General features: G+C 38.5%; 1 protein-coding gene across 1 annotated transcript; it reads right to left on the bottom strand.

The window, feature by feature from the left end:
* Positions 1 to 34: 34 nt before the first annotated feature.
* Positions 35 to 25,255, bottom strand: LOC100593388 (putative membrane-spanning 4-domains subfamily A member 4E). The gene is made up of 5 exons (XM_012509520.2): positions 25,197 to 25,255; positions 14,306 to 14,465; positions 13,006 to 13,035; positions 9,607 to 9,735; positions 35 to 145 (listed from the first exon to the last, which is right to left on the bottom strand). Exons 1-5 carry the CDS (start codon positions 25,253 to 25,255, stop codon positions 35 to 37), a joined length of 489 nt encoding a protein of 162 aa, XP_012364974.2.
* Between the last annotated feature and the right edge of the window lie 454 nt (positions 25,256 to 25,709).

The following is a 25,709-nucleotide window of genomic DNA, read 5'->3' on the forward strand; positions in this document are numbered from 1 at the left end:
TATTAATTACTTTACACTGCTGTCTACCTTTATCTTATTTCAGTAGTCTTCTAACTTGTCTCCTTATAGTGGTTTCAACTCTAATCTCTCGCCAAAACACAAATATGATCCCATTATTCCTCAGGTTAAATTCTTCAGATAATTCCTGTGAGCAGATGAGATAATCTCCAAATCATTTAGCAGGGTTTTCAATGATTTTTTACACATTAGCTGGACAGTCCTGTCTGTGTTCTTCCCTGCCATTCCTTGCTTCTGGTGCCCAGTCTCTTATCATTGTTCTAAACGCTGCTTGCCTCTCATGCCTCTCGATCTTTTAAATTATTTTTCTTGGTTGTGTATTCCTTTTTGTACCTTCTCTTCTCATGGGTAAAGGTAAGGAGGCTTTTTATAAGTAATAAAATTACACAGGAGAGTGTGAAGAGTGTAGTGTGGCTGCAGGTCCTGGCAGACACTAGGAAGTTGAGTTAGGCCAGATTTGGAAAACCCATATTGATCATGCTCCAGAGTTTGATATTTATCTTTAGAGCAAAGAAAACTCAAATACAGTGTTTAGCCAGAAAAACCCTTGTTGAGATCTTGGATTTTGCATTTTATTGGCTTTATGAAAGGCTTCTTGACATGAGAGTTACATTTTAAATTTGCTGCTTCTTATGTAATAATTTTATTGTTGATTTCTTATATTGAAAATTCAAAATCCTTTTTGGATACAGTTGGAATCTACTTTTTTTTTTTCCTTTTTGAGACGGAGTCTTGCTCTGTCACCAGGCTGAAGTGCAGTGGCACAATCTCAGCTCACTGCAACCTCTGCCTCCGGGATTCAAGCAATTCTCCTGCCTCAGCCTCCTGAGTAGCTGGGATTACAGGTGCCCATCACCACATCTGGCTAATTTTTTTGTATTTTTAGTAGAGAAGGGGTTTCACCATGTTGGCCAGGCTGGATTCAAACTCCTGACTTCAAATGATCCACTCACCTCGGCCTCCCAAAGTCCCAGGATTATAGGCGTGAGCCACGGGGCTCAGCCAGAATCTACATTTTAATCAATCGGTCAATAAACATTATGCCACACCAATACTTTTATGTGACTGTTATGGGCTGAATCCCAAGCTGCAGAGTTTTTTTTGAGTGATCCCACTTCATACCTGTTCTCAATAATTCTCTATATCTTCATAAAGATTCCCTCATTGACTACCTTGATAAAGTATCCATTATTATGTCAGTAATTCTATCAGTAGCCTGATTACAATTTTTGAAAGACAATATATTGGAGATATATATATACATAGTGCAACTTTCCAGAGATAGAACAGCATTTGCTGTCTGTTATGGTTAATATTGAGTGTCAGCTTGATTGAATTGAAGGATGCAAAGTATTGTTCCTGGGTGTGTCTGTGAGGGTGTTGATAAAGGAGATTAACATTTGAGTTGGTGGACTAGGAAAGGGAGACCCACCCTCAATCAATCAGCTGCCAGCATAGCCAGAATAAAAGGAGGAAGAAAAATGTGGAAAGACTAGACTCATTTAGTCTTCTGGTCTTAATAAACTACCCTTTATATATACATTTATCCTATTAGTTCTATCCCTCTAGAGAACCCTGACTATCCTATTAGTTCTATCCCTCTAGAGAACCCTGACTAATACAGATTTTGGTACCAGGAGTGGATCTAGAAAAACAGAAAATTAAGGATGGAGTTCTTTTGTTGGTTTTGCTCCTAAGTTCACTGGACAAAGTGATGAAAGAAAATTATGAACTCAGGGATTCTAACTCTAAGCTTCAGAAGCAGATACTGAGCCTCAAATCTTCTAAGATTGCCCTGAGTGAGAGTCTTATCTTCTGTAGAGAAAGAGCTGAAATTGTGGACAATTAGACACAAGCTTTTATCATGCGATTTGCTGACGTGCAACAAAAGGTGCACGCATAGACTCGCCAGGTGTCTACTGTTAAAGCAAGAGCATTGATTGAAAAAGAATGGGACCCTGCAACTTGGAATGGGGATGCGCGGTAGGACCTTGATGAAGCTGGGGAAACTGAGCTTGTAAACTCTCAGGAGCCTTTTTTTTTGCCAGAAAAAACAGCTTCCCCATCACCAGTAGTGGCAACATGCCCTCCCTAACCCACATTGCCATCAGCCTTTTCACCTTTGTCTAAGGAGATAAACCCTGTGCTGCCTAATGCAACAGTGATGTGTTGCAGGAAGTCAGGGACCCCAAACGGAGGGACCAGCTGAAGCCATGGCAGAAGAACATGGATTGTGAAGATTTCATGGACATTTATTAGTTCCTCAAATTAATACTTTTATAATTTCTTATGCCTGTCTTTACTGCAATCTCTAAACATAAACTGTGAAGATTTCATGGACACTTATCACTTCCCCAATCAATACCCTTGTAATTTCCTATGCCCATCTTTACTTTCATCTCTTAATCCTGTCAGCTGAGGAAGATGCATGTCGCCTCAAGACCCTGTAATAATTGCATTAACTGCACAAATTGTACAGCATGTGTGTTTAAACAATATGAAATCTGGGCACCTTGAAAAAAGAATAGGATAGCAGCAATTGTTTGGGGAATAAGAGAAATAACCTTAAACTCTGACCACCAGTGAGCCGGGCGGAACAGAGCCGTATTTCTCTTCTTTCAAAAGCAAATGGGAGAAATATCACTGAATTCTTTTTCTCAGCAAGGAACATACCTGGGAAAGAGCATATGTGCCTGGGGGTATAGGCCTATAAACGGCCCCCCAGGTGTGCCTGTCTCTTATGGTCGAAGCTGTAGGGGTGAAATAGACCCCAGTCTCCCATAGCGCTCCCAGGTTTATTAGGAAGAGGAAATTCCCGCCTAATAAATTTTTGGTCAGACCGGTTGCTCTCAAAATCCTGTCTCTTGACAAGATGTTATCAATGACCATGGTGCCCAAAACTTCATTAGCAATTTTAATTTCACCCCGGTCCTGTGGTCCTGTGATCTCGCCCTGCCTCCACTTGCCTTGTGATATTCTATTACCTTGTAAAGTACTTGATGTCTGTGACCCACACCTATTCACATACTCCCTCCCCTTTTGAAACTCCCTAATAAAAACTTACTGGTTTTTGCGGCTTGTGGGGCATCACTGAACCTACCAACATGTGATGTCTCCCCCAGACTCCCAGCTTTAAAATTTCTCTCTTTTGTACTCTGTCCCTTTATTTCTCAAGCCGGCCAATGCTTAGGGAAAACAGAAAAGAACATACGTGACTATCGGTGCAGGTTCCCCGATAGTGATGGCCTCTCCTCAGGCAGTTGCCAAGCAAGACAATGTTGATTCTCCTTAGGACCCACCCCCAAGGCCCCTGTTTGCTTCTAGACCTATAACTAGACTAAAGTCCCAGCAGGCCTCAGGAGGTGAGGTTCAGAATGTGATCCACAAGAAGATGTGCTATACTTGAAAAGAACGGCTTGAGTTTTCTAATTTATATAAGCAGAAATCTGTAAAACAGGCATGGGAATGAATATTAAGGGTGTGGGATAATGGTGGAAGAACATACAGTTGGATCAGGCTGAATTTATTGATTTGAGCCCTCTAAGCAGGGATTCTGCATTTAATGTTGCAGCTTGCAGAGTTAAAAAAGTTCTAGTTTATTTGCTTGGTTAGCTGAAATATGGATTAAAAGATGGCCCAGTGTGAGTGAGCTGAAAATGCCTGATCTCCTTGGTTTAATGTAGAGGAAGGGATCCAAAGGCTTAGGCAGATTGCAATGAAGGAGTGGATTTGTCACTTTAAGCCTATTCATCCCAGCTGGGAGGGTTCAAGAAGATATACCCTTGACCAATACTTTGTGAAATAGATTTGAGAGGGCAGCACTTGCATCCTTGAAGAGCTCTGTGATTGCCCTTCTCTGTATGCCAGATCTTACAGTAGGAACTACAGTCACTCAACTACAAAATTTAAATGCAATAAAAATAATTGGATCCAGAGATGGCAGGGGCCAAATGGCAGCACTCAGCCATCAAAGGAAAGGTGGGCATAGCTGCCATAATGGACAGAAGAGGCAAAGCAGCAATCAGAATAATCTGACTTGTATAGAGCTCTGGCATTGGCTAATTAATTACAGTGTTCCTAGAAGTGAAATTGATAGGAAGCTTACCAAATTCTTACTTAATTTACATAAGCAGAAAACTTTCAGGTGGAGTGGACAAAACACTAATTTGAATTATAAAAACAGAGAATCACAGCCCCACTATCAATTTCCAGACATGTGCCATTTTACAGACCCAGAACCCCTTGAATGAAAAGGAGTCCAGGTCTTCTTAAAGAAGGATTCCCACTACCCTACTGACAATTTATGCTGTTAATCTTTCTCCCATCCTTCCTCAAGGAGACCTCTGGCCTTTTACCGGGTAACTGGATTGGGGAAAGAAAGAAAAAATGATCAGACCTTTTGGGAACTACTGGACAGACTCTGAGCTGACATTGATTCTAGGGGACCCAGAACGTCGTTGTGATCCTCCATTTATAGTAGGGGCTTATGGAGGTCATGTAATTAATGGAGCTTTAGCTCAGGTTCAACTTACAGTGGCTCCAGTGGGTCCCCATACTCATCCTGCATTCATTTCCCCAGTGCCAGAAGGCATAATTGGCATAGACATGCTTAGCAGCTGTCAGGACTCCCACATTGGCCCCCTGACTCGTAGAGTGAAGGCTACTATGGTGGAAAAGGCCAAATGGAAGCCATTAGAGCTGCCTCTACCTAGAAAAGCAGTAAATCAAAAACAATATCCCATCCCTGAAGGGATTGCAGACATTAGTGCCACCATCAAGGACTTAAAAGATGCAAGGGTGATGATTCCCACCACATACCCATTCAACTCTCCCATTTGGCCAGTGCAGAAGACAGATGGATCTTGGAGAATGACAGTGGATTATCATGAGCTTAACCAAGTAGTGACTCCAATTGCAGCTGCTGTACCAGATGTGGTTACATTGCTTGAGCAAATTAACCCATCTTCTGGTACCTGGTAAGCAGCCATTGATTTGGTAAATGCCTTTTTCTCCATTCCTGTCTGTAAGGCCCACCAGAAGCAATTTACCTTCAGCTGGCAAGAACAACAATGTACCTTTACTGTCCTACCTCAGGGGTATATCAACTCTCCTCTGGCTTTGTGTCATGACCTTGTTCAGGGAGATCTTGATCACTTTTCCCTTCCACAGAATATCACACTGGTCCATTATATTGATGCCATTATACTGATGGGATCCAGTGAGCAAGAAGTAGCAAGCACACTGGACTTATTGGTAAGACATTTGCATGCCAGAGGATGGGAATTAAATATGACTAAAATTCAGGGACCTTCTACCTCAGTAAAATTTCTAGGGGTTCAGTGGTGTGGGGCCTGTCAAGATATTCCTTCTAAGGTGAAGGAAAAGTTGCTGTATTTGCCCCCACCCCCTACAACCAAGAAAGAGTCACAATGCCTAGTGGGCTTATTTGGATTTTGGAGGCCACACATTCCTTACCTGGTTGTGTTACTTGGCCCATTAATCAAGAGATCTGAAAGGCTTCCAGTTTTGAGTGGGGTCCAGGACAGAGGAAGGCTCTGCAGCAGGTCCAAGCTGTTATGCAAGTTGCTCTGTCACTTGGGCCATAGAACCAAGCAGATCTAATGGTGCTTGAGGTGTCAGTGGCAGAGAGAGATGCTGTTAGGAGCCTTTGGAAGTCCCCCATAGATGAATCACAGCAGAGGCTGCTAGGATTTTGGAGGAAGGCCCTGCCATCTTCTGTAGATAGCTACTTTCCTTTTTAGAAAGAGCTCTTGCCCTGTTACTGGACTTTGGTAGAAACTGGACGGTTGGCTATGGGTCTTCAAGTCACCATGCAACCTGAACTACCTATCATGAACTGAGTGCTTTCTGACTTGTTTAGCCATAAAGTGGGGCATGCACAGCAGCATTCCATTATCAAATGGAAGTGGCATATACATGATCAGGCTTGAGCAACTCCTGAGGGCACAAGTAAGTCATATGAGGAAGTGGCTCAAATGCTCATGATCCGCATTCCTGCCACACTGCCTTCTCTCCCCCAGCCTGCACCGATGGTCTCATGGGGAGTTCCCCATGATCAATTAACAGAGGAAGAGAAGACAAGGGCCCTGTTTACAGATGGCTTTGCACGATATGCAGACACCACCTCAAAGTGGACAGCTGCAGCACTACAGCCCCTTCCTAGTACATCCCTGAAGGACAGCGGTGAAGGAAAATCTTCCCAGTGGGCAGAATGTCGAGCAGTGCACCTCATTGTGCACTTTGCTTGGAAGAAGAAATGGCCAGATGTGCAATTATATACTGATTCATGGGCTATAGCCAATGGTTTGGCTGGGTGGTCAGGGACTTGGAAGAAGCATAATAGGAAAATTGGTGACAAATAAATTTTGGGAAGAGGTATGTGAATTGACCTCTCCGAGTGGTCAAAAACTGTGAAGATATTTGTATTTCATGTGAGTGCTTACCAAAGGGTGACCTCAGCAGAGGAGGATTTTAATAATCAAGTGAACAGGATGACTCGTTCTGTGGACACCAGTCAGCCTCTTTCTCCAGCCACCCCTGTCATTGCCCAATGAGTCCATGAACAAAGTGGCCATGGTGGCAGGGTCGGAGGATATGCATGGGCTCAGCAACATGGACTTCCATTCACTGACCTGGCTATGGCCACTGCTGAGTGCCTAATTTGCCAGCAGCAAAGACCAGCACTGAGCCCTCAATATGGCACCATTCCTCAGAGTGATCAGCCAGCTACTTGGTGGCAGGTTGATTATATTGGATGTCTTCCATCATGGAAAGGGCAGCAGTTTTTCCTTACCAGAATAGCACTTACTTTTGATATGGGTTTGCCTATCCTGCATGCAATGCTTCTGGCAAGACTACCATCCAAGGACTCATGGAATGCCTTATCCACCATCATGGATATCCACCACATAGCATTGCCTCTGACCAAGGCACTCACTTGTTGGCTAAAGAAATGCAGCAGTGGGCTCATTCTCATGGAATTCACTGGTCTTACCATGTTTCCCATCATCCTGAAGCAGCTGGATTGATAGAATGGTGGAATGTCCTTTTGAAGTCACAATTACAACACCAACTAGGTGACAATACTTTTCAGGGCTGGGACAATGTTCTCCAGAAGGCTGTGCATGCTCTGAATCAGGGTCTAATATAAGGTACTGTTTCTCCTATAGCCAAGATTTGTGGGTCCAGAAATCAAAGGGCATAAGTGGAAGTGGCACCACTTACCATCACCCCTAGTGATCTACTAGCAAAATTTTTCCTTCCTGTTTCCACAACACTATGTTCTGCTGGCCTAGAGGTCTTAGTTCCAGAGGAAGGAACATTGCCACCAGGAGACACAGCAATGATTTCATTAAGCTGGAAGTTAAGATTGCCACCTGGCCACTTTGGGCTCCTCTTACCTCTAAGTCAACCAGCTAAGAAGGGAGTTAACAGTGTTGGCTAGGGTGACTGACCTGGACCATCAAGATAAAATTAGTCTACTACTCCACAATAGAGGTAAGGAAGTATGTGTGGAATACAGGAGATCCCTTAGGGTGTCTCTTAGTATTACCATGCCCTATGATTAAGGTCAATGGGAAACTACAACAACCCAATCTGGGCAGGACTACAAATGGCCCAGACTAGAACTTCTGGAATGAAGGTTTTGGTCACTCCACCAGGAAAAAAAACACAACCTGCTGAGGTGCTTACTGAAGGCAAAGGGAATACAGAATGGGTGGTAGAAGAAGGCTGTCATCAATACCAGCTACAACCATGCAGAAATGAAGACCATAATTGTTATGAGTATTTCCTCCTTCTGTTAAGAACATGTTTATGCATGTACACATTTGTACTAAGAAAATATCTTCATTTTATTTTCTTTCTTTTTTCTTTATCATGTGACATAAGATTTATTAACTTCATATCAGCATTTAAGTGTTGTTAACTTTATGTAACAGCAATTGGATTGGGGATTGGTGCGTTTTGGGTTGTACAAAAAATAGCTGCATTGTGTAAGGCATAATTTTGGCCTTTTGTCTTTACTTTCTTTATTTGAAAATTATGTATGATTTCAGGAGATGTGTATGGGTTCAGGTTGACAAGGGGTGGACTCTTGATGGTTAATATTGAATGTTAACTTGATTGGATTGAAGGATGCAAAGTATCATTCCTGCGTGTGACTATGAAGGGGTTGCCAAGGGAGATTAACATTTGAGTCAGTGGACTGGGAAAGGCAGACCCACCTTCAATCTGGGAGGGCACAATCTACTCAGCTGCCAGAGTGGCCAGAATAAAAGTAGGCAGAAGAACATAGAAACACTTGACTGGTTTAGTCTTCTGGCCTACACCTTTCTCCCGTGCTGCATGTTTTCTACCCTCGAACATCAGATTTTAAGTTCTTCAGCTTTGGGACTCAGACTGGCTTCCTTGCCCCTCAGCTTGCAGATGGCCTATTGTGGGACCTCACCTTGTGATTGTGTGAGTCAATACTCCCTAGTAAACTTCCCTTTATATATATATATACATCTATCCTATTAGTTATGTCCTTCTAGAGAACCCTGACTAATACACTCTCCTTCAAATCTGGCACTTCGGCTGTACACGAGTGAAGGGGAGCAAAAATTAAGCTCTATTATAAAACTCTAAACTATCTCATTCTCAGTTTTAGAAATAAATGGAAACCCTCTATTACTAGAATAGATTCCCTGATTCTAACATAAACCCGCCTCATAAATTTTATTTTTCTTTTGTCAATAGATAAAACTTGGTATTTTATTCTCAATTTTACTTTCAATTTGCATCAAAACTCTCTTGTGTTTTCTCTTGGGAGAAGGTTTTTAAACTTAAATTCCAATTCTAATTTTAATTTAATATTAATCATAGTTACTGTTATTAAACTTATGAAACAAAATGTATCAAGTAACAATTTAATTTTCTAAGGTAACAATTTCCTGAGATTTGATAGTTAATAGACTCTATATTAGAAACTGCCTGTGTACCAGCCACATCTCCCTTTTTCCTTGCTAACTAAACCATCATTTTCTTCAGTTTTTCCTGAGCTAAAAGGTAGTGTAGACTCCTCCCAGCTACAGAGGTAAATCTTAATTAGTTTAAGCCAGTAATGGTAAGTCCGTTACCCTCACTGATAGTTGATTTGGGCCTATGTATATAAAATATTTATCAAAAATGAGATGTGTCTACCATCTCCCCTCTGATATAGTCTGCTAGCAGTCCTTGATGAAATCCTTACACCACCAAATTAAGCAATTCTGGAAATGATAAGCCCCTAATCTTGTTGTGAAACAATCAGTGCTTTCATTGCTTAAGTCATTCCAGTTTGGGTCTTTGGCAATGTGTTGCTGTAATATATCCTAACTGACTTATATAAAGTATTTAATCTGCCTAGCTTTAAGTTTTATATTATTATTACTATTTTAAATATGAGAAAATTGAGTTTAAAAAGGTTAGATACCATTCTCAAATTTACAGAATTACAAGATAGAGTTAGAATAAAAATTGCAAAGATCAGGGTATTTACACCTCTATTATGTTATCTCCAATTATATCAGAAAATACCCAGCTCACCATCACTGATCGCCAAATTGTGTACCCAGCATACACAAAAATGGGACGTTCTTCATAAGAACTAAATGCAACACACATCATTATTATTCTCATGCTAAGGCTCATCAAGGCAATCAGAATCTGCACAACCTAGAAATGATGAAGAAAGCAAAAACTGATTATCCACCACAAAAATGGTGCTTATGCCACTCCCTTTCCAATCACTAAGCTATCCTTATTCATTTTCATTTGATATAGTCATATGACCTTGATATTCTGTTGTCACTCTTTTTTTTCACATAAAGAACCATGAATATTATCTTACCAATATTATCTCTCAGGATCTTTACCACTGTCAATCATTTCACGGTTAAAAGGAGTATGCCAGAATAGCCCAGAGGTGCTTTTCTGATACCTAGGATGCTACTTCTACCACAATTGTTTCTCTCTTTTGTCACACACTCAGAGAAAAGTGGCCAAGGAATTAGGAAGCAATTATTGTAGCAAGGGGAGGTAACCTGAAGAAAAAGGAGTGTATACAAGGGAAGAAAAAAAGAAGAGCAAATCTGATATTTTCTTGACGTCTGAGGCCTGAGGACATGAACATGAGTAAACAGAGTTCTTAAAATAGGAGAGCTGGAGTACAATTATCTCATGGCATTAAAAATGGGTCAAACAATTAAAACAACTTATCAAAAATTATGGGATGTAATGAAAGCAGTGCTTAGAAAAAAATTTATAACATTGAATGAATATATTAGGAAATAATGATCTAAAATCAATCACCTGAGAGTCAACCTTAAGAAACTAGAAAAAGAAAAGCAACTTAAACTCCAAGTAAGCAGAAGAAAACACAGTAATAGAAATTAGAGCAGAAACCATAAAATTAAAAACAAAATTAATAGACAAACTCAATGAAATTCAATGCTTTTTTTTTAAAAAAAGAAAAATACATAAATAAAATCAATAAGCCTCTAGCCAGTCTAAGAGAAAGAGAGGACAAAAATTACTCATAAATGAAAGAGGGAATATCACTACAGTTCCCAGAGAAATTAAGAGGATAATAAAATAATGCTATGAACAATTCAGTGCCCACAATTTGATAACCTTGAGACAATGAATTGCTCCTGAAAGACAATTTGTCAAAACTCACACAAGAAGAAATAGGCACTCTGAATAAGCCCATAATTATTAAATAAATTAAATAAATAATTAATTAATTTTCAAAACAGAAAGCACCAGGCCTGGAAAGGTTTGGAATTCTACTAAACACTTAAAAATGAAATTATACCAATTCTTTACAGAAAATAGAAAAAGAGGAAATACTCCCTAACTCATTCTATGGAGCTAGCACTATTATCTACCAAAAAAAAAAAAAAGTCAAAAACATTACAAGAAAAGAAAACTGCAGACCAACATCTCTGGTGAACAAAGATGCAAAAATTCCCAACAAAACATAGGCAAACTAAATCTAACAGTGTATCAAAAGAATTATATACCGTGACCATATGGGATTTATCCCAGATATGCAAGGCTGACTAGGCATTCAAAAATCAATGGATGTAACTAATGACATCAACAGGCTAAAAGGAAGAAAAATCACATGATTATATCAACAGATGCAGGAAAAATATTGAACAAAATCCAATGCCTGTTCATTATAAAAACTTTTGAAAAACTATTAATAGAGGAGAACTTCTTTAGGTTGATAAAGAATATTTATTTAAAAAACTACAGCTAACTTCATACTTAATGCAGAAATTCAAAACTTTCTCACTAAGATCAGGAACAAGGCAGGGATGAGCCTGTCACTATTCCTTTCACCATTTACTGGAAGTCATAGCTGAAACGGTAAGACAAGAAAAGGAAATAAAGGTATACAATTGGTAAGGAAAAAAATGAAACAGCTTTTATTCACAGACGACATGATTGTCTGTGTAGGATATCTGAAAGAATCAACCAAAAACTCCTGGAATTAACAAATGATTATATTAAGGTTGTAGGATACAAGCTTAATACACAAGAGTCAATTACTTTCTTATGTACTTAGAGTAAATAAGTAAAATTTGAAATTAAAAATGCAATACTATTTAAATCAGCACCCCTAAAAATTAAATATTTAGGTATTGGTATTTGGTGTTTGTTAGGCATAAATCTAACAAACTATGTACAAAATCTATAAGAAAAACTTTAAAAAAATCGAATAACTAAATAAACGGAGAGATATTCCATGTCCATAGATAGGAAGACTCAACATTGTCAAGATGTCAATTCTTCCCAATTTAATCTGTAGATTTAATGCAATCTCCCTCAAAATATTAGCAAATTACTTGTGTATATTGATAAACTGACTCTAAAGTTTATAGGCAGAGGCAAAAGACTTAGAATAGCAAAAACAATCTCGAAGAAGGAGTTGTAGGAATAACACTACCCAACTTATGGACAAACTATAAAGTGATAGTAATCAGGACTGTGTGGTATTGGCAAAGAAATAGACAAATAGATCACGGGAATAGAATAGAAAGCCTAGAAATAGACACAGAAGTATAGTCAAGTGATCTCTGATAAAGAGCTAAGGTAATACAACTGGAAGAATAGTCTTTCCAAAAAAAAAAAAACTACTACTTAAAAAACTGGACCTCCATAGGCAAAAATTGAACTTACACACATACCTTGTATCCTTCACAAAAAATTAACTCAAAATAAATCACAGACCCAAATGTTAAACTCAAAACTCTGAAACTCTTAACAGATGACATAGGCCAAAATCTAGATGGCCTTGGTTTTGGTGATGAGTTTGTCAATACAACACCAAAGGCACAACCCATGAAATACAGAATTAATCATCTTAATTTTATTAAAATTAAAAAATTCTGCTCTGCAGAAGACACTGTCAGGAGATGAAAAGATAAACCACAGACTGACAGAAGATATTTGCAAAAAACATATCTGACAAAGGATTGTTATGCAAAATATACAACGAACTTCAAACTCAACATTAAGAGTACTAACATCCCAGTTAAAAAAATGTGCCAAAAACTTTAATAAGACATCTCAAGAAAGAAGATATAGAGATGGTAAATAAACATATAAAAAGATGCTCCACATCTTATGTCACCAGGGAAATGAAAATTAAAGTGGTAATGAGATTGGACTACACACCTATTAGAATGGTAAAAATCCAGAACATTGAGGACGCCAAATGCTGGCAACTATGTAGAACAGCAGGAACTTTCATTCATTGCTGATTGAAATCTTCAGAATTGCAAAGTAACAGTTTGCAGACAGTTTGGCAGTTTCTTACAAACAGACAGTTTGTTTCTTACCAATAGACAGTTTCTTGTCAAACAGACAGTTTGGCAGTTTCTTACAAAACTAAACACACTCTTACCATACAATACAGTAATCATACTTAACCAAATGAGTTGAAAACTTATGTCCACACATAACCTGCACACAGATATTTATAGCAACGTTACTCCTAATTGCCAAAGTTTGGCAGCCATCAAGATGTCCTTCTGTACGTGAATGCATAAACTGTGGTACCTCTAGACAATGAAATATTATTCAGTACTAAAAATAAATGAGCTATTAAGCCATAAGAAAACATGGAGGAAATTTAAATGCATGTTATTAGGTGAAGGAAGGCAATCTATAAAAACTACCTAATTTATGTTAACTGCATGACTTTCTGGAAAAGGCAAACTATGAAGACAATAGGAGATTAGTGATTGCCAGGGATTGGTGGGATACTATATGATACCATAAAGGTAGATTCATATCACTATACCTTTGTTAAAGCCCATAGAACACACAACACGGAGAATGAACCCCATTGTGATTTGTGTACTTTGAGTAATGATGTGTCAACATAGGTTCATCAACTGGAACAAATGTCCCACTCTTGTGGGGGAAGTTGATAATTAAAAAGCTATGCATGTGTCGGGGCAAGGGGCATATGGGATATACCTGTACTTTGCTCTCAATTGTTCTTTAAGCCTAAAACTGCTCTAAAACATACAGTAGATTTTAAAATAATTATCCATACATTAAAAAATTGAACCTAGTATGTGCCAACATAAATAACATATTTTATGAGAAGTAACTACATTTCTCTCCAAAAAAAATGAATAATGCAAAAAAAGAGAAGGAATCCAAAGAGTCCACAATGACATTTTCTCTGGTTTGAAGCTTGGGCTAGTGATAAACCTATTTTCAATGTTCTTTCACCCGCCCTAACCTGTCACTCTTTTAATTCTACATTGTTTTTAGACACGTTCGCCTGAGACTCCAGATGGAAATGCTCAGAGAATAGCAGATTTTTCATCCTCTGAGCAGTAGGCTAAGAAAAGCTACCAGAAAGAAAGAGTAGCAATACACATCTATCAGCTGAGGAAGGCCTGTGGAGGGGGCGTCAGCTAGTGGACAGGTGGCCCTTTTCTTTTGCTGTTCTTCTATACTGAAGTTAAATATAATTATCATGGCTGACCCACAACCCTAGAATAGATCTGAAGTCAGTATATTTTAAATATAACTAATTTGGAAGGATGACGTGATAGAATATCATATATTTTTTCAAAGAAAGGGCCTGAAATTACTGATGTTGCTAGGGCTGGTTGATGTATTATGAAGCTAGTGGGACAGTGTATTGGGCATTAGCTCTGATCAAACATGAGTTTACAACACAGTTGGTCTTCTCCCAGATTTGCAATTGACTTACCCCAAGGACTTTGGGTTTCCCCTTCAAGAACTTCTCTTGCAATCCTTTACACAGATATGAATGTATGACATCCATGTTTCCCAGCTGGGGCACACTGGGGCCAGTCCTTGGAGTGGACTGTTCCATTCCTTGCGTGGTTGTCACGGAAGCAGAAAAGGTGCTGCAATAAGAAATGTAATTTAGGATGAGGTCCTGGATATGACAAAAGAAAGTCTTGATACTTTGGGGCAGATTCCTTCCTAAGGACAAAACCTGGTCTACATTCCCCTCCAATATTATAACAGTTGTTAGAGCTAGTGAAGTGGAAGAGGCAACACATTAAGCGGGGGTGGAGAGAGAGAGAGAGAGAGACTTAAATGCTATATGATATGCTAGGAGAGGGGACATGTTGACAGAAGTGAGGTAAATTAGAGAAATTTCTTCAACTTCAAATCCCAAGTCTGCTCAGATTTTATTTCTATCCCTTTTAATGCCTAGTCCCTTGATTACAGCCACTTCCCCGCGAAGGATTACTTTTATAATAGTAATAAGCTACACAAACTCATCTGCCTTCCAATTTATTGTACAGTATTGTATAGTTCCTCCTTTTATAACCAAAGCACAGCTAAATTCTCAGGGCTGAAAATCTTCCCATGTAACCTTGTATTTTGTCCCATAAGCTCTGAACTTTGGGAATGAAACTTATGGCTCTGAGTCATATTCTTGGCACCACAAATTTAAATCTCTTTTCCTATTACAGTGCTTTAAATTCTAACTTGCTGGTGCATAGCAAGGATACATAAAGCCACTTTTTGAGATTCCAAGCACAAAGATATCACTTTTATGCCTCTGTCTCTCCTCAGTATAATGACTCCAACCAAGTAATGTGGAGACAGGCTAAAGCCACATGGAAATTTTTATCTATGTATTTGAATTCATACTCAGATGTTTCATGGCCCACTTCCATAAAATTTTAGGGAAGTGAAGCTTGCTAATATCCTTCAAGTCATAGTTGATTTCAATGGAGCATTTATGCTAAAAAGTCTCAGGTTTGGAGATGTGTGCCCTTTTATTGGTAACATAAATGAAAAAAAGTTATTGTAGTCCAAATTTGCTATGTTCAGAAAAAATTTATATTTCTGTGGAAATAATTGTCATCCTATATTTATCTTTGATAGATCAGTGAAAATACATTATTAGCTATCTAGCAATAAAATTGATTAAAGTTGGAAGAAGGAGGATGAATTTCAGAGAAAGCTAGAGGGGAAAAGTTAAAATGAAAATAAAAGATTAATCATTTAGAGCATTAATTTTAGTAATGTATACATTCAAAATTATGAAAAGCGGTAAAATAAAAAGTACAAAATTACAAATTGTAAAATAAGAAGTTATTTTAAAAAGAAAGATAAATATAATTAATAATTAATAAGAAATACATAATGTAAATGTGATTGAAGTAATTAAGATAAGGACTTAAATGTAAGAACGTAACCAAAAAGTCAATGTTCTTATTCTTATCTCATCTAGAAAAGTTCCAAAAACAATTTGGACAAACAGAATTAGAACTCCATCTTGTTATGAAAGTGGGAAACAACTAAAATCTCTATAAATCAGGTGAAATGAGTGTTAAAAACAAAGATTGCATAAGGATAAATTGGGGGGAAAAGGTAGAAAAAGTATCAAAGAAACAGGACACTGTGGCCACAGATTTCAGATTATACTTATCCAAGATAAAAGTCTCCTTGAGGTGTACAGCATAAATTATTGATCATAATCCTGGAAATTGAATGCATCAGCTGATACCTATCACTTCCCTGGAGAATTGTAGTTCTGAGAACTATCAAAGTCTGTAGTAAAGGAGAAATCCCATCAGAAAGACATGCTTAGAAAGCAATTAGTCTCTCAATAAGTCTTACATTGGAGTCCATAAAGAAGGAAGTAGATATGCTTGATACAAGCCTCCAAGAAGTCCCACAGATTAGGAGCATCTGGATATATATCACATATAGAATATGTAAAAAGTATGGATAATTTATTCAATTGAAAATGAAATCACAAAAATGAAAAGTTAAAGTGCAAAAAGTAACACAATATGTTTGCAACATGATCTCAAAAAAATTTCAAATATAAAATAATGTTGACAGAAAAAAATTTTGCCAATGTGTTAAATAACAAGGAATAGCTGAAAATAGAATTAGTCAACTGGAAAAAAAATTGAAGAAATCACCAAGAATTCTACAGAAAAACAAGAAAATGGTCACAATAGAAGAAAGGTTAAAAGATTAGAAGTTTAGAATTAAAAGGTCTATAATATGTCTTATTAGAATTCTAGAGAATCTCAGCAAGATGGCCAACTAGAAGTTACTAACCTCATCTCCATCAAACACACACACACACACACACACACACACACACACCAAAAATGAATAAACAACTACATTCCAACCAAAATAACTAAAGAAGAGCTCCAGAAAACAGCAAAGGAGTAGCAGAAATCTCGTAGAGCACAGAAACCCAGAATGGCTGCATGAAGAAGGAGAGAAAACACCTTTCTTCCATCACCCCTTCCCCCAGTTAGAACCAGCTCTGAGTCAGGAGGGCCTTCTTCCTACAGGGAAAAGGTTAGTGACAGGATCTCAGCAGCTCCCATCACCACCATAGACACCTGCAATCTTACTACTGGAGACACATAGAGTCTTCAAAGGCTCTGAGCTCAACTGAGAGAGCTACCTGAAATCCACATGTCTGTTCTATCCCAAGAGGAGGAGCTGACGCTGTGCCCTGGCCCCCATGGCCTGAGCTGCTACTGTGCTGCCCCTTATTGGAACTGAATCACTGGCTAGAGTGCATTCTGCTTCAGGAGTGAGTAGCCATTGCACCCCTCCATCTCTGAGGCTTAACCACCACTACACTATGCACACCTGGAAGCCATACCTGAGCCAAACTGCTGCTATCTACTCTCTACCCGCTGAGGTCAGGTTCCCGTGGAACTGCTCCATGCCCCCATCTTAGTCACTGGTGCACCTTGCCCCTCCAAACTCAGGTTGAAACTGTGCTCCACTCTCTGGGCACCCATAGCTTTGATTGAGCTATGTCACCCCACCATCCAGGCAAAATAGCTGCAGTGCCCCACCTCCCTGGAACTGACCAGTCCCCTGGAGTCCAAGCTTCTGAGAAACCCTGACTCCCCAGGGGGTCATTTCTGCACTGCTCCAAGAAACCCAAGGAAAAAGCTACAAACAGGCCTAGTCATTCCTGAGGCCTTGCTGCTGCTATATCCAGCCTTACACAGCCTGGGATATTGCCATGCCCTACCATCCCAGGGTCTAGAGTTACCACTATGTGGCACTCCATCCCCCAGGGTTGGAATTGCTGCTATGCCCTATTGTCTCTGGAACAAAAAATTTCAACAGTAATCTGCTCCCCAGAGCTCAAGCCTCCAAAGCACCCCTCCTTCCCTGGAGCCTTGATGATGTTGTGCACTGACCCCAGAATCAGTCTCAATTCCATCCCTGCTCCATGGGCTCGAGTTACTGAGGTGTGCTTTAGAGTTACGGCCTTAGCTTTGTGGGTAACCTGCATCCAGCCACAACTGGGTGAGTGAACCTGTGCCATATGCCACAGCAGTTTTGCAAGACCCTGAGCCTAGGACCTCAGCTTGCACTGCTACTATGCCTGGAATACCTGTGCCTGGAAGGCACACGCTGTAAACCTTGGTGGAATCCATGTGTACAGGCTCACAGACTGCAAGAGATGTAGGGGCATGGCTTTCTCCACCTAGGATCAAAGAATGCCACATATAGTTATGGGAGTGGAGCCACTTCTAAGAGCCTTTATTAGGGCAAAGCTGAGTGGGAATGCAGAGTCAGAGCCAACACAGAGAGTCCCAGTTAGGGATATGCCTAGTGGAGCCATGGGAGTGGGGTTACCTTTGAGATCTCAGAACTATAGGGCCACTAGCATGCAACTCCACCCTAACAGAGCTGAAGCACGGACTGAGCCCAGCAAAGATATGGGAGCAGGGTCATGTCTGAGGGCCCCAATCAGCTCTCCCAGGATTCAGGACATGGAGTCAAAGGAAATTATTCTCCAGATTTAAAACATAACTCTGTTTTCTCTGTTGGATTTTGGATTCACTTGAAACCAGTTATGCCTTTTTCTTGCCTGGCTCTCTCTTTTGAACTGAGACAGTCTATTCTATGCCTTTCTCACCATTATATTTTGGAAACAAATCACTTGTTTTGATTTCACGGGCTTACAGCTAAAAAAATTTGCCTCCAGATAAGTCATACCTTGAATCTCATCCATATCTGCTTCTGATGACTCTGGACTTAGAACTTTAGACTTGATGCTAGAATGGGTAAAAACTTTTGAGGCTATTGAGACAGAATTATTGTATTTTGTATGTGAGAAGAACATGAGTTTTGGAGGGTCATGGATGAAATGCTACGGTTTCACTGTCCCATCTAAAACTCATGTGAAAACTTAATTGCCATTGTAACAGCTTTAAGAGGTGTGACCTTCCAGAGGTAATTACATCCAGAGACCTTCATCCTTGTGAACGGATAAATGTCATTATCATGGGAGAGGGTTAGCTACGGCAGGAGTGGACTCCTGATAAAAGAATAAATTTGGCCCCATCTCTCTCTCTTTGCTTTGTGCACTCACTTCCATCTTCCTCCATGGGATCACCCTCACCAGAGGTTTACATCATACATGCCCTTAGACTTCCCAGCCTCTAGAACTATAAGAACTGTAGAACTGCAGCAGATACATGAATGATAAAAAATTAAAAGCTTACTACTTCATAAAATTACCTAACTGCAAAGGGAGACAAGAGATGAAGAAATAAACAAATATCTACAAAAACAACCCCCCCAAAATAACAAAATGGCACTACTAACTACTTACCTATTAATAATAACCTTAAATATAAACAAATTAAATTCTTCAATCATAGAGTGGCTGAATTTAAAAAAAACAAGATCTAACTATATGCTATAAGAGTCTCACTTTAGCTTTAAGAAAAAACATAGGCTGAAAGTGAAGGGATGAAATACTCCATGCAAATAGTAGTCAAAGGAAAAGGATTGCCTATACTTAGATCAGATAAAATAAGCTTCAAATCAAAAACTCTCAAAAGAGGCAAAGAAGGTCGTCATTTAATGAGCGATTGAGCATACAGTGTAGGTAACACAAGGCATTAATGACAAACTACCAGAAGGTTTTGAGACAGGGTCTCACTCTATCACCCAAGCTGGAGTGTAGTGGCGTTATCACGATTCACTGCAGCCTTGACCTCAGCCTCCAAAGTAGCTGGGATTACAGGTGCACACCAGCACACCCAGCTAATTTTTGTGCTTTTTGTAGAGACAGAGTTTTGCCATGTTGCCCAGGCTGTTCTCAAATGCACAGGGTCAAGCAATCTTCCCACCTCAGCCTCCCATAGTGCTTGGATTATAGGTGTGAGCCACAGTGACTGATCCTAAACCTCCAGATTTTTAACATGGAAAAAGTAATTAATTGTTGGGCTTTCAACAGGGAAAGGACACTTGCAGTTTCATAGCCTTCTTAGGGTTCCTGTTCCCTTTAGATCTGCCACTCTTGATTAGCAACTACTTGTAGGGTTGTGAAATAATCTCCACATACTGTCCCTTGCACCACTTTACTTTTTTGAAAGAGAAATTTTGAGGAAGACTGGATATCTTCTATTTAGGTATTCAAAAGTTTGAAAGAAATTGTCTCCCTTCTGGGACAAGTTGGTAAATGATCAAACTATGGGCTTTTTTGTAATGACTTTAAGCCCAGAGGAGGACAATTCTCCCAAGTTTAACAATATTGGAGGTTATGTATTAAATTTAAGACCAAAAATAAGGCCTGCTATTTTATTTTGTCTCTTTGCTCCATATCTAAAATGTGTGTTCTGCTCACAGGATGCTAAAGTCTACATATAGGTCTCAATATACCTAAATAGAAGGGTATTAGTTACATTTAGGTCTTACATTTTGGTTTTTGCTCCACTTTGAGTTTTGTTTGGTGTAAGAAAGTGTCCAACTTCATTCTTTTGCATGTGAATCTGAAGTTGTTCAAACATGATTTGCTAAACAGACTATTCTTTTCTCACTTAGTAGTCGTGTTATCCTTGTCAAAAATCAACTAGTCATAAATATAGAGGTTTACTTCTAGACAATTCTATTCCATCCCATTTTTATTTTTAGACAATTTTATTCAATTCTATTCCATTGTTCTATATGTCTGTCCTTATGTCAATACCACACTGTCTTAAAATTATAGCTTTATAGTAAGTTTTGAATTGGAAAGTGTAAGTGCACCAAACTATTTTTCTTTTTCAAAATTGTTTGGACTATCCTGAGTCCCTTGTATTTCCATATGATTTTAGAATTAGCTTGCAAATTTCTGAAATAAAGTTGCTTGAATTTTTTATAAAGATTGTGTTGAATCTGTAGGTCCATTTGAATAATATTACCATCTTAACAATATTAAGCCTTCCAGTTCTTGAATATGAGTTTTTTTTTCATTTATTTAAATTTTCTTTAATTTCTTTTAACATGTTGTAGTATTCGGTGTACAAGTCTTGTGCTTATTTTGATAAATTTATTCCCGAGAATTTTGCTCTATTTGAAACTATTGTAAAGGAGATTGTTGTCTTAATTTCATTTTTAAATTATTCAGTACTAGCGTATAGAACTCCAATTTATTTTTGTAGGTATATATATTTAATTTAACTTTTATTTTAGCTTCAGGGGTACATGTGCAGGTTGGTCATACAGGTATTGTGTCATAGGGTTTGATTTACAGATTGTTTTATCATCCAGGGTTTTTTTTGTTGTTTTTTTTTTAATTTTGAAACCGAGTCTTGCTCTGTCACCCAGCCTGGAGTGCAGTGGTGTGATCTCAGCTCACTACAACCTCCGCCTCCAGGGTTCAAGCAATTCTCCTGCCTCCGCCTCCCGAGTACCTGGGACTACAGGCATGCATCACCATGCCCGGCTAATTTTTGTATTTTTAGTAGAGATGGGGTTTCACCATGTTAACCAGGCTGGTCCTGAACTCCTGACCTCAGGTGATCCATCCACCTCAGCCTTCCAAAGTTCTGGGATTACAGGCATGAGCCACCGCACCCAACCATATCACACATGTTTTAAGCCTGGTACCTATAATTTATTTTTTCTGCTCCTCTCCCTTTTCCCAGCCTCCACCCTCTAATAAGCCCCAGTGTGTGTTGTTGCCCTTTATGTGCCGATGTGTTCTCATCATCTAGCTCCACTTATAAGTGAGAACATGCAGTATTTGGTTTTCTGTTCCTGTGTTAGTTTACTAAGGATAATGATCTTCAGCTCTATCCATGTTCCTGCAATGGACATGATCTTGTTCTTTTTTTATGGCTGCGTAGCATTTCATGGTGTATATGTACCACATTTTCTTTATCCAGCCTACTATTGATGGGCTTTTAAGTTGATTCCATGTCTTTGCTATTGTGAATAGTGCTGCAATGAACATATGTGTGCATGTCTCTTTAAAATGGAATGATTTCTATTCCTTTGCATGTATACCCAGAATGGGATTGCTGGGTTGAATGGTATTTCTGTTTTTAGGTTTTCTGAGGAATCACCACAGTGTTCCACAGTGGTTGAACTAATTTACACTCACACCAACAGTGTATTAATATTCTTTTTTCTCCACAACCTCAATAGTATCTGTTTTTTTTTTTTTTGACTTTTTGTTAATAGTCATTCTGATTGGTGTAAGGGGGCATTTCATTATGGTTTTCGCTTGTATTTCTCTAATGATCAGTGATGTTGAACTTTTTTTCATATGATTGTTGGCTGCATGTACATCTTATTTTGAAGTGTCTGTTCACTCGCATATATCATTTATATCCTTCGAGCTTGCTTAACTCATTCATTAATTCTAATAGCTTTTTATTTGGTGGGGGAGTGATTCCGTTCTATTCCTCATTGGATGAGTATTTTCATCATAAAAAGTATTGGACCTTGTTAATTTTTTAATCTATTGAGGCATTTGTGTGACTTTTTGCGGTTTTTGTCTTTTATTCTCTTAATGCATTATGTAACACTGATTTTTTGAAAGCTAAATTTTATATTCTTGAGATTAATCTGACTTTGTCCTCATATATAATCTTTTTTACATGTTGCTGAATTCTGCTTGCTAATATTTTTTTGAGTATTTTTGTCTGTATTCATGAGAGAAATTCATATGTAGTTTTGTCCGCTTATGTTGTCTTTTCTTGATTTTGGTGTCAAAATAATACTAGCCTTATGTAATAAGTTTGGAATTGTTCGCTTCTCTTCTAGTTTTTGATGGAAGGGTATTAATTCTTTTTAAAATGTTTAGTAAAATTCACCAGTGAAATCACAGAAGCCCGAGCTTTCCTTTATAAAAGTTTTTAAAATTCCTCATTTAATCTCTTATTATAGAGCTATTCAGATTTTGTATTTCTTTTTATTTTTGTATTTCTTCTTCAGTCAGTTTTAGTAGTATCTTTGTAAAAATTTGACCATTTCATATGTTATCTAATTTATTTGGATATAATTTTATAGTATCCCTTATAATTTCTTTAATTCTGTAAGTTTGGTAATTATGTTGCCTCTTTCATTCCTGATTTTAGTGATTTCTTCTTGTAATTTTTGTCATTCAATATAGCTAAAGGTTTTTCAAATTTGTTAATCTTTGCAAGAATGAACTTTGGGTTTTGTTGATTTACTCTAATGTGTTTTTACTCTCTATTATTTTCACTCTAGTCTTTATTATTTCCTTTCTACAAGTTATTTCCATTTAGTTTGCTCTTCTTTTTCCAGTTTATTAAGGTGGAAGATTAGATTATTGAGCCCTATAGATTCACAACCAAATTCTAACATATTTACAAAGAAGTGTTTATACCACAGAAGAGCTAATAAATACCAAAGAGCTAATCCTACTGAAACTATTCCTAAAACATAAGGAGGATTCCTCCCTAACTGATTCTTTGCAAAATGTCAACAATGAACCAGACTTACGACCTATCCCTTCCATTCCCAGATACATACAAAGAGAAATAAAAACATATGTCCACACAAAAACTTGAAAAATGAATTTTCCTAGCAGTATTACCTATAATAGTCAAAAGGTGCAAACAACCCAAATGTCCAACAACTGAGGAATGAACAAATGTGCAAATAAAAGAGTTCTTCTATTCGCCAGACTAGTGTAGTGGATCCTCTTAAGCAAACCAGTTCTGGAATTAAATTACCTGGATTTCAATTTTGGCCCTGCCACTGTTTATTCAAGTTAATTAATCTTGTGTTTCTGTAACTCTATCCTGTGAATAATACAGCATATCTCGTAGAGAAATTTAACGATGAACTAGCACATGTAAACATTTAAACCAGTTCATGTCACTTAATAAATACTAACTACCTATTGACTGTTATTATTGGTCTTCCTACTATCACTTACTCATTTCTGGCTCGAAGTATAAAACATAAATTTCCTCTAACACTTCCTGCCACTCAAGGACATGCTACAGAGGGGCTTTATTCCTGGCATGACCCTGCTCCAACCTGTCCTGTCTTGGGGGAAGTGAAAAAGCAGAGAGGAAGGGTCTATATAACTGGTGAGAGCATGTTATTCATTGTACCGTGTTGTCAGAGGTTGACTCTTCCTCTCTTTTGCAGTTTGTCTCAAAGATCGGTCAGAAGAGTCAGCGTTGTGCTTGTTTTTGCTCTCATGGACTAGTTAGATACAAGACTATGTGGAGGTAGGCCAAGAGGCCCTCCTCTTCCTCTCGTAATTTCTGTTCTAATGATAATGGAGTTTATGAGGTGGTTTACATTTACATTTTATTGAGTAGGTATAATCAAACCTATATGTCGGCTTTAGCATCCTCTGAACAGAATAGAAAATTTAGATTTGGAGCAAAGGAATAAAATAAAATAAAATAGCAGGCCTTATTTTTGGTCTTAAACTGAATCCATACCCTCAAATTTTGCTGAACTTGAAAGAATTGTCTCCCTCTGGGGTTAAATTTGAAGTCATTATAATAAAGCCAATAATTTGATCACTTAGCAAATTGTTCCAGCAAAAAGAAGAGGTAATTTTTATTTCAAACATTAGAAGACCAAAGTAGAAGATATTCAGTCTTCCTCAAAATTTATCTTTCAGATAAAGGAAGATGGCACAAGGAATATTATGTGGAGATTACCTCAGAACACTACAAGCAGACCCTAATCAAGAGAGGCAAGAGCTAAAGGTAACAGGAACCCTGAGAGGGCTATGCGACTGCAAATGTCCTTTCTTAGTAGAAGGCCCAACAATTAGCTCAGTTGTCTGTGTTAAATGTCTGGTAGTTTGTCACTGATACCTTCTGTTACATACCTTCTATGCTCCATCAATCATATTCTAATCCTACACAACCATTTTTAACTCTGTATTTCTCCCATCTCCTCAAGCCAAGCCATCATCCTATTTTTATCAGGAGTATTGCTTACAGCCTCTGAATATTCCCCGGTGTCCATTTGTGGCCTTGGATGTTCAACCCACCCCTGACTTTGTAGCCAAATGATCAAATGCAAAAACAACTGTGTCACCCTCCCCTTTAAAGTCCTTTCTTTGCATTTCACCACCTTTAGTATAAAGATAAAAATTTAATGTTGTTGATATTGCTGCTACTTCAACTCATATCTATTATCGTAGCCTTACCTTGAATTTCTCCTTTTTATTTTTTAAAGCCCCAAGTATATTTGATTTATTTAAGTTGTTCTAAAGTGATTTCATTCCTATATTGAGACATTTGCATATGTTGAGCCCGTTTGCAGGAATGTTCCACTTCCCCCGCCATGACCAACTTACAAGAATAGCAACAAACCCACCACAGCATCTAATCTTCACGCACACTGACAGTTTCGCATAGTCTCTGTCTTCTCTCAGACACCATTCCCCCACATTCCCCATCTCCCGCATGTGGATTACTCAACCTCTAGTGGTAACTAAGGATTTAAGAAATCTATGTTATTATCCTTTTACACCACAGAAACCAAAGTTGTTTTGAAGAAACTTAAGATAACTCTTCTTAGTCCATCTAAATGTGTACTTTTTATTTATTTATTTATTTATTTATTTATTTATTTATTTATTTTGAGGCGGAGTCTCACTCTGTTGCCCAGGCTGGAGTGCAGTGGTGTGATCTCGGCTCACTGCAAGCTCCACCTCCTGGGTTCACGCCATTCTCCTGCCTCAGCCTCCAGAGTAGCTGGGACTATGGGCGCCCGCCACCACGCCCAGCTAATTTTTCTGTATTTTTAGTAGAGAAGGGATTTCACCGTGTTAGCCAGGATAGTCTCGATCTTCTGACCTCGTGATCCACCCGCCTGGGCCTCCCAAAGTGCTGGAATTACAGGCGTGAGCC

Source organism: Nomascus leucogenys, chromosome 4 (assembly GCF_006542625.1).
Source record: "Nomascus leucogenys isolate Asia chromosome 4, Asia_NLE_v1, whole genome shotgun sequence".
In the NCBI taxonomy this organism is placed as follows: Eukaryota; Metazoa; Chordata; class Mammalia; order Primates; family Hylobatidae; genus Nomascus; species Nomascus leucogenys.

Excerpts from the sequence above, each read along its gene's own strand:
- LOC100593388 (XM_012509520.2), bottom strand. The coding sequence starts at position 25,255 with ATGGGGAATGTGGGGGAATGGTGTCTGAGAGAAGACAGAGACTATGCG. Across the intron at positions 13,036-14,305 it reads GGAAACCCAAAGTCCTTGGG|GTTATGTGTGGACATAAGTT; the intron begins GTAAGTCAATTG and ends ATCTGTGTGCAG. Across the intron at positions 9,736-13,005 it reads GACATAAGTTTTCAACTCAT|GTTGTGCAGATTCTGATTGC; the intron begins TTGGTTAAGTAT and ends CATCATTTCTAG.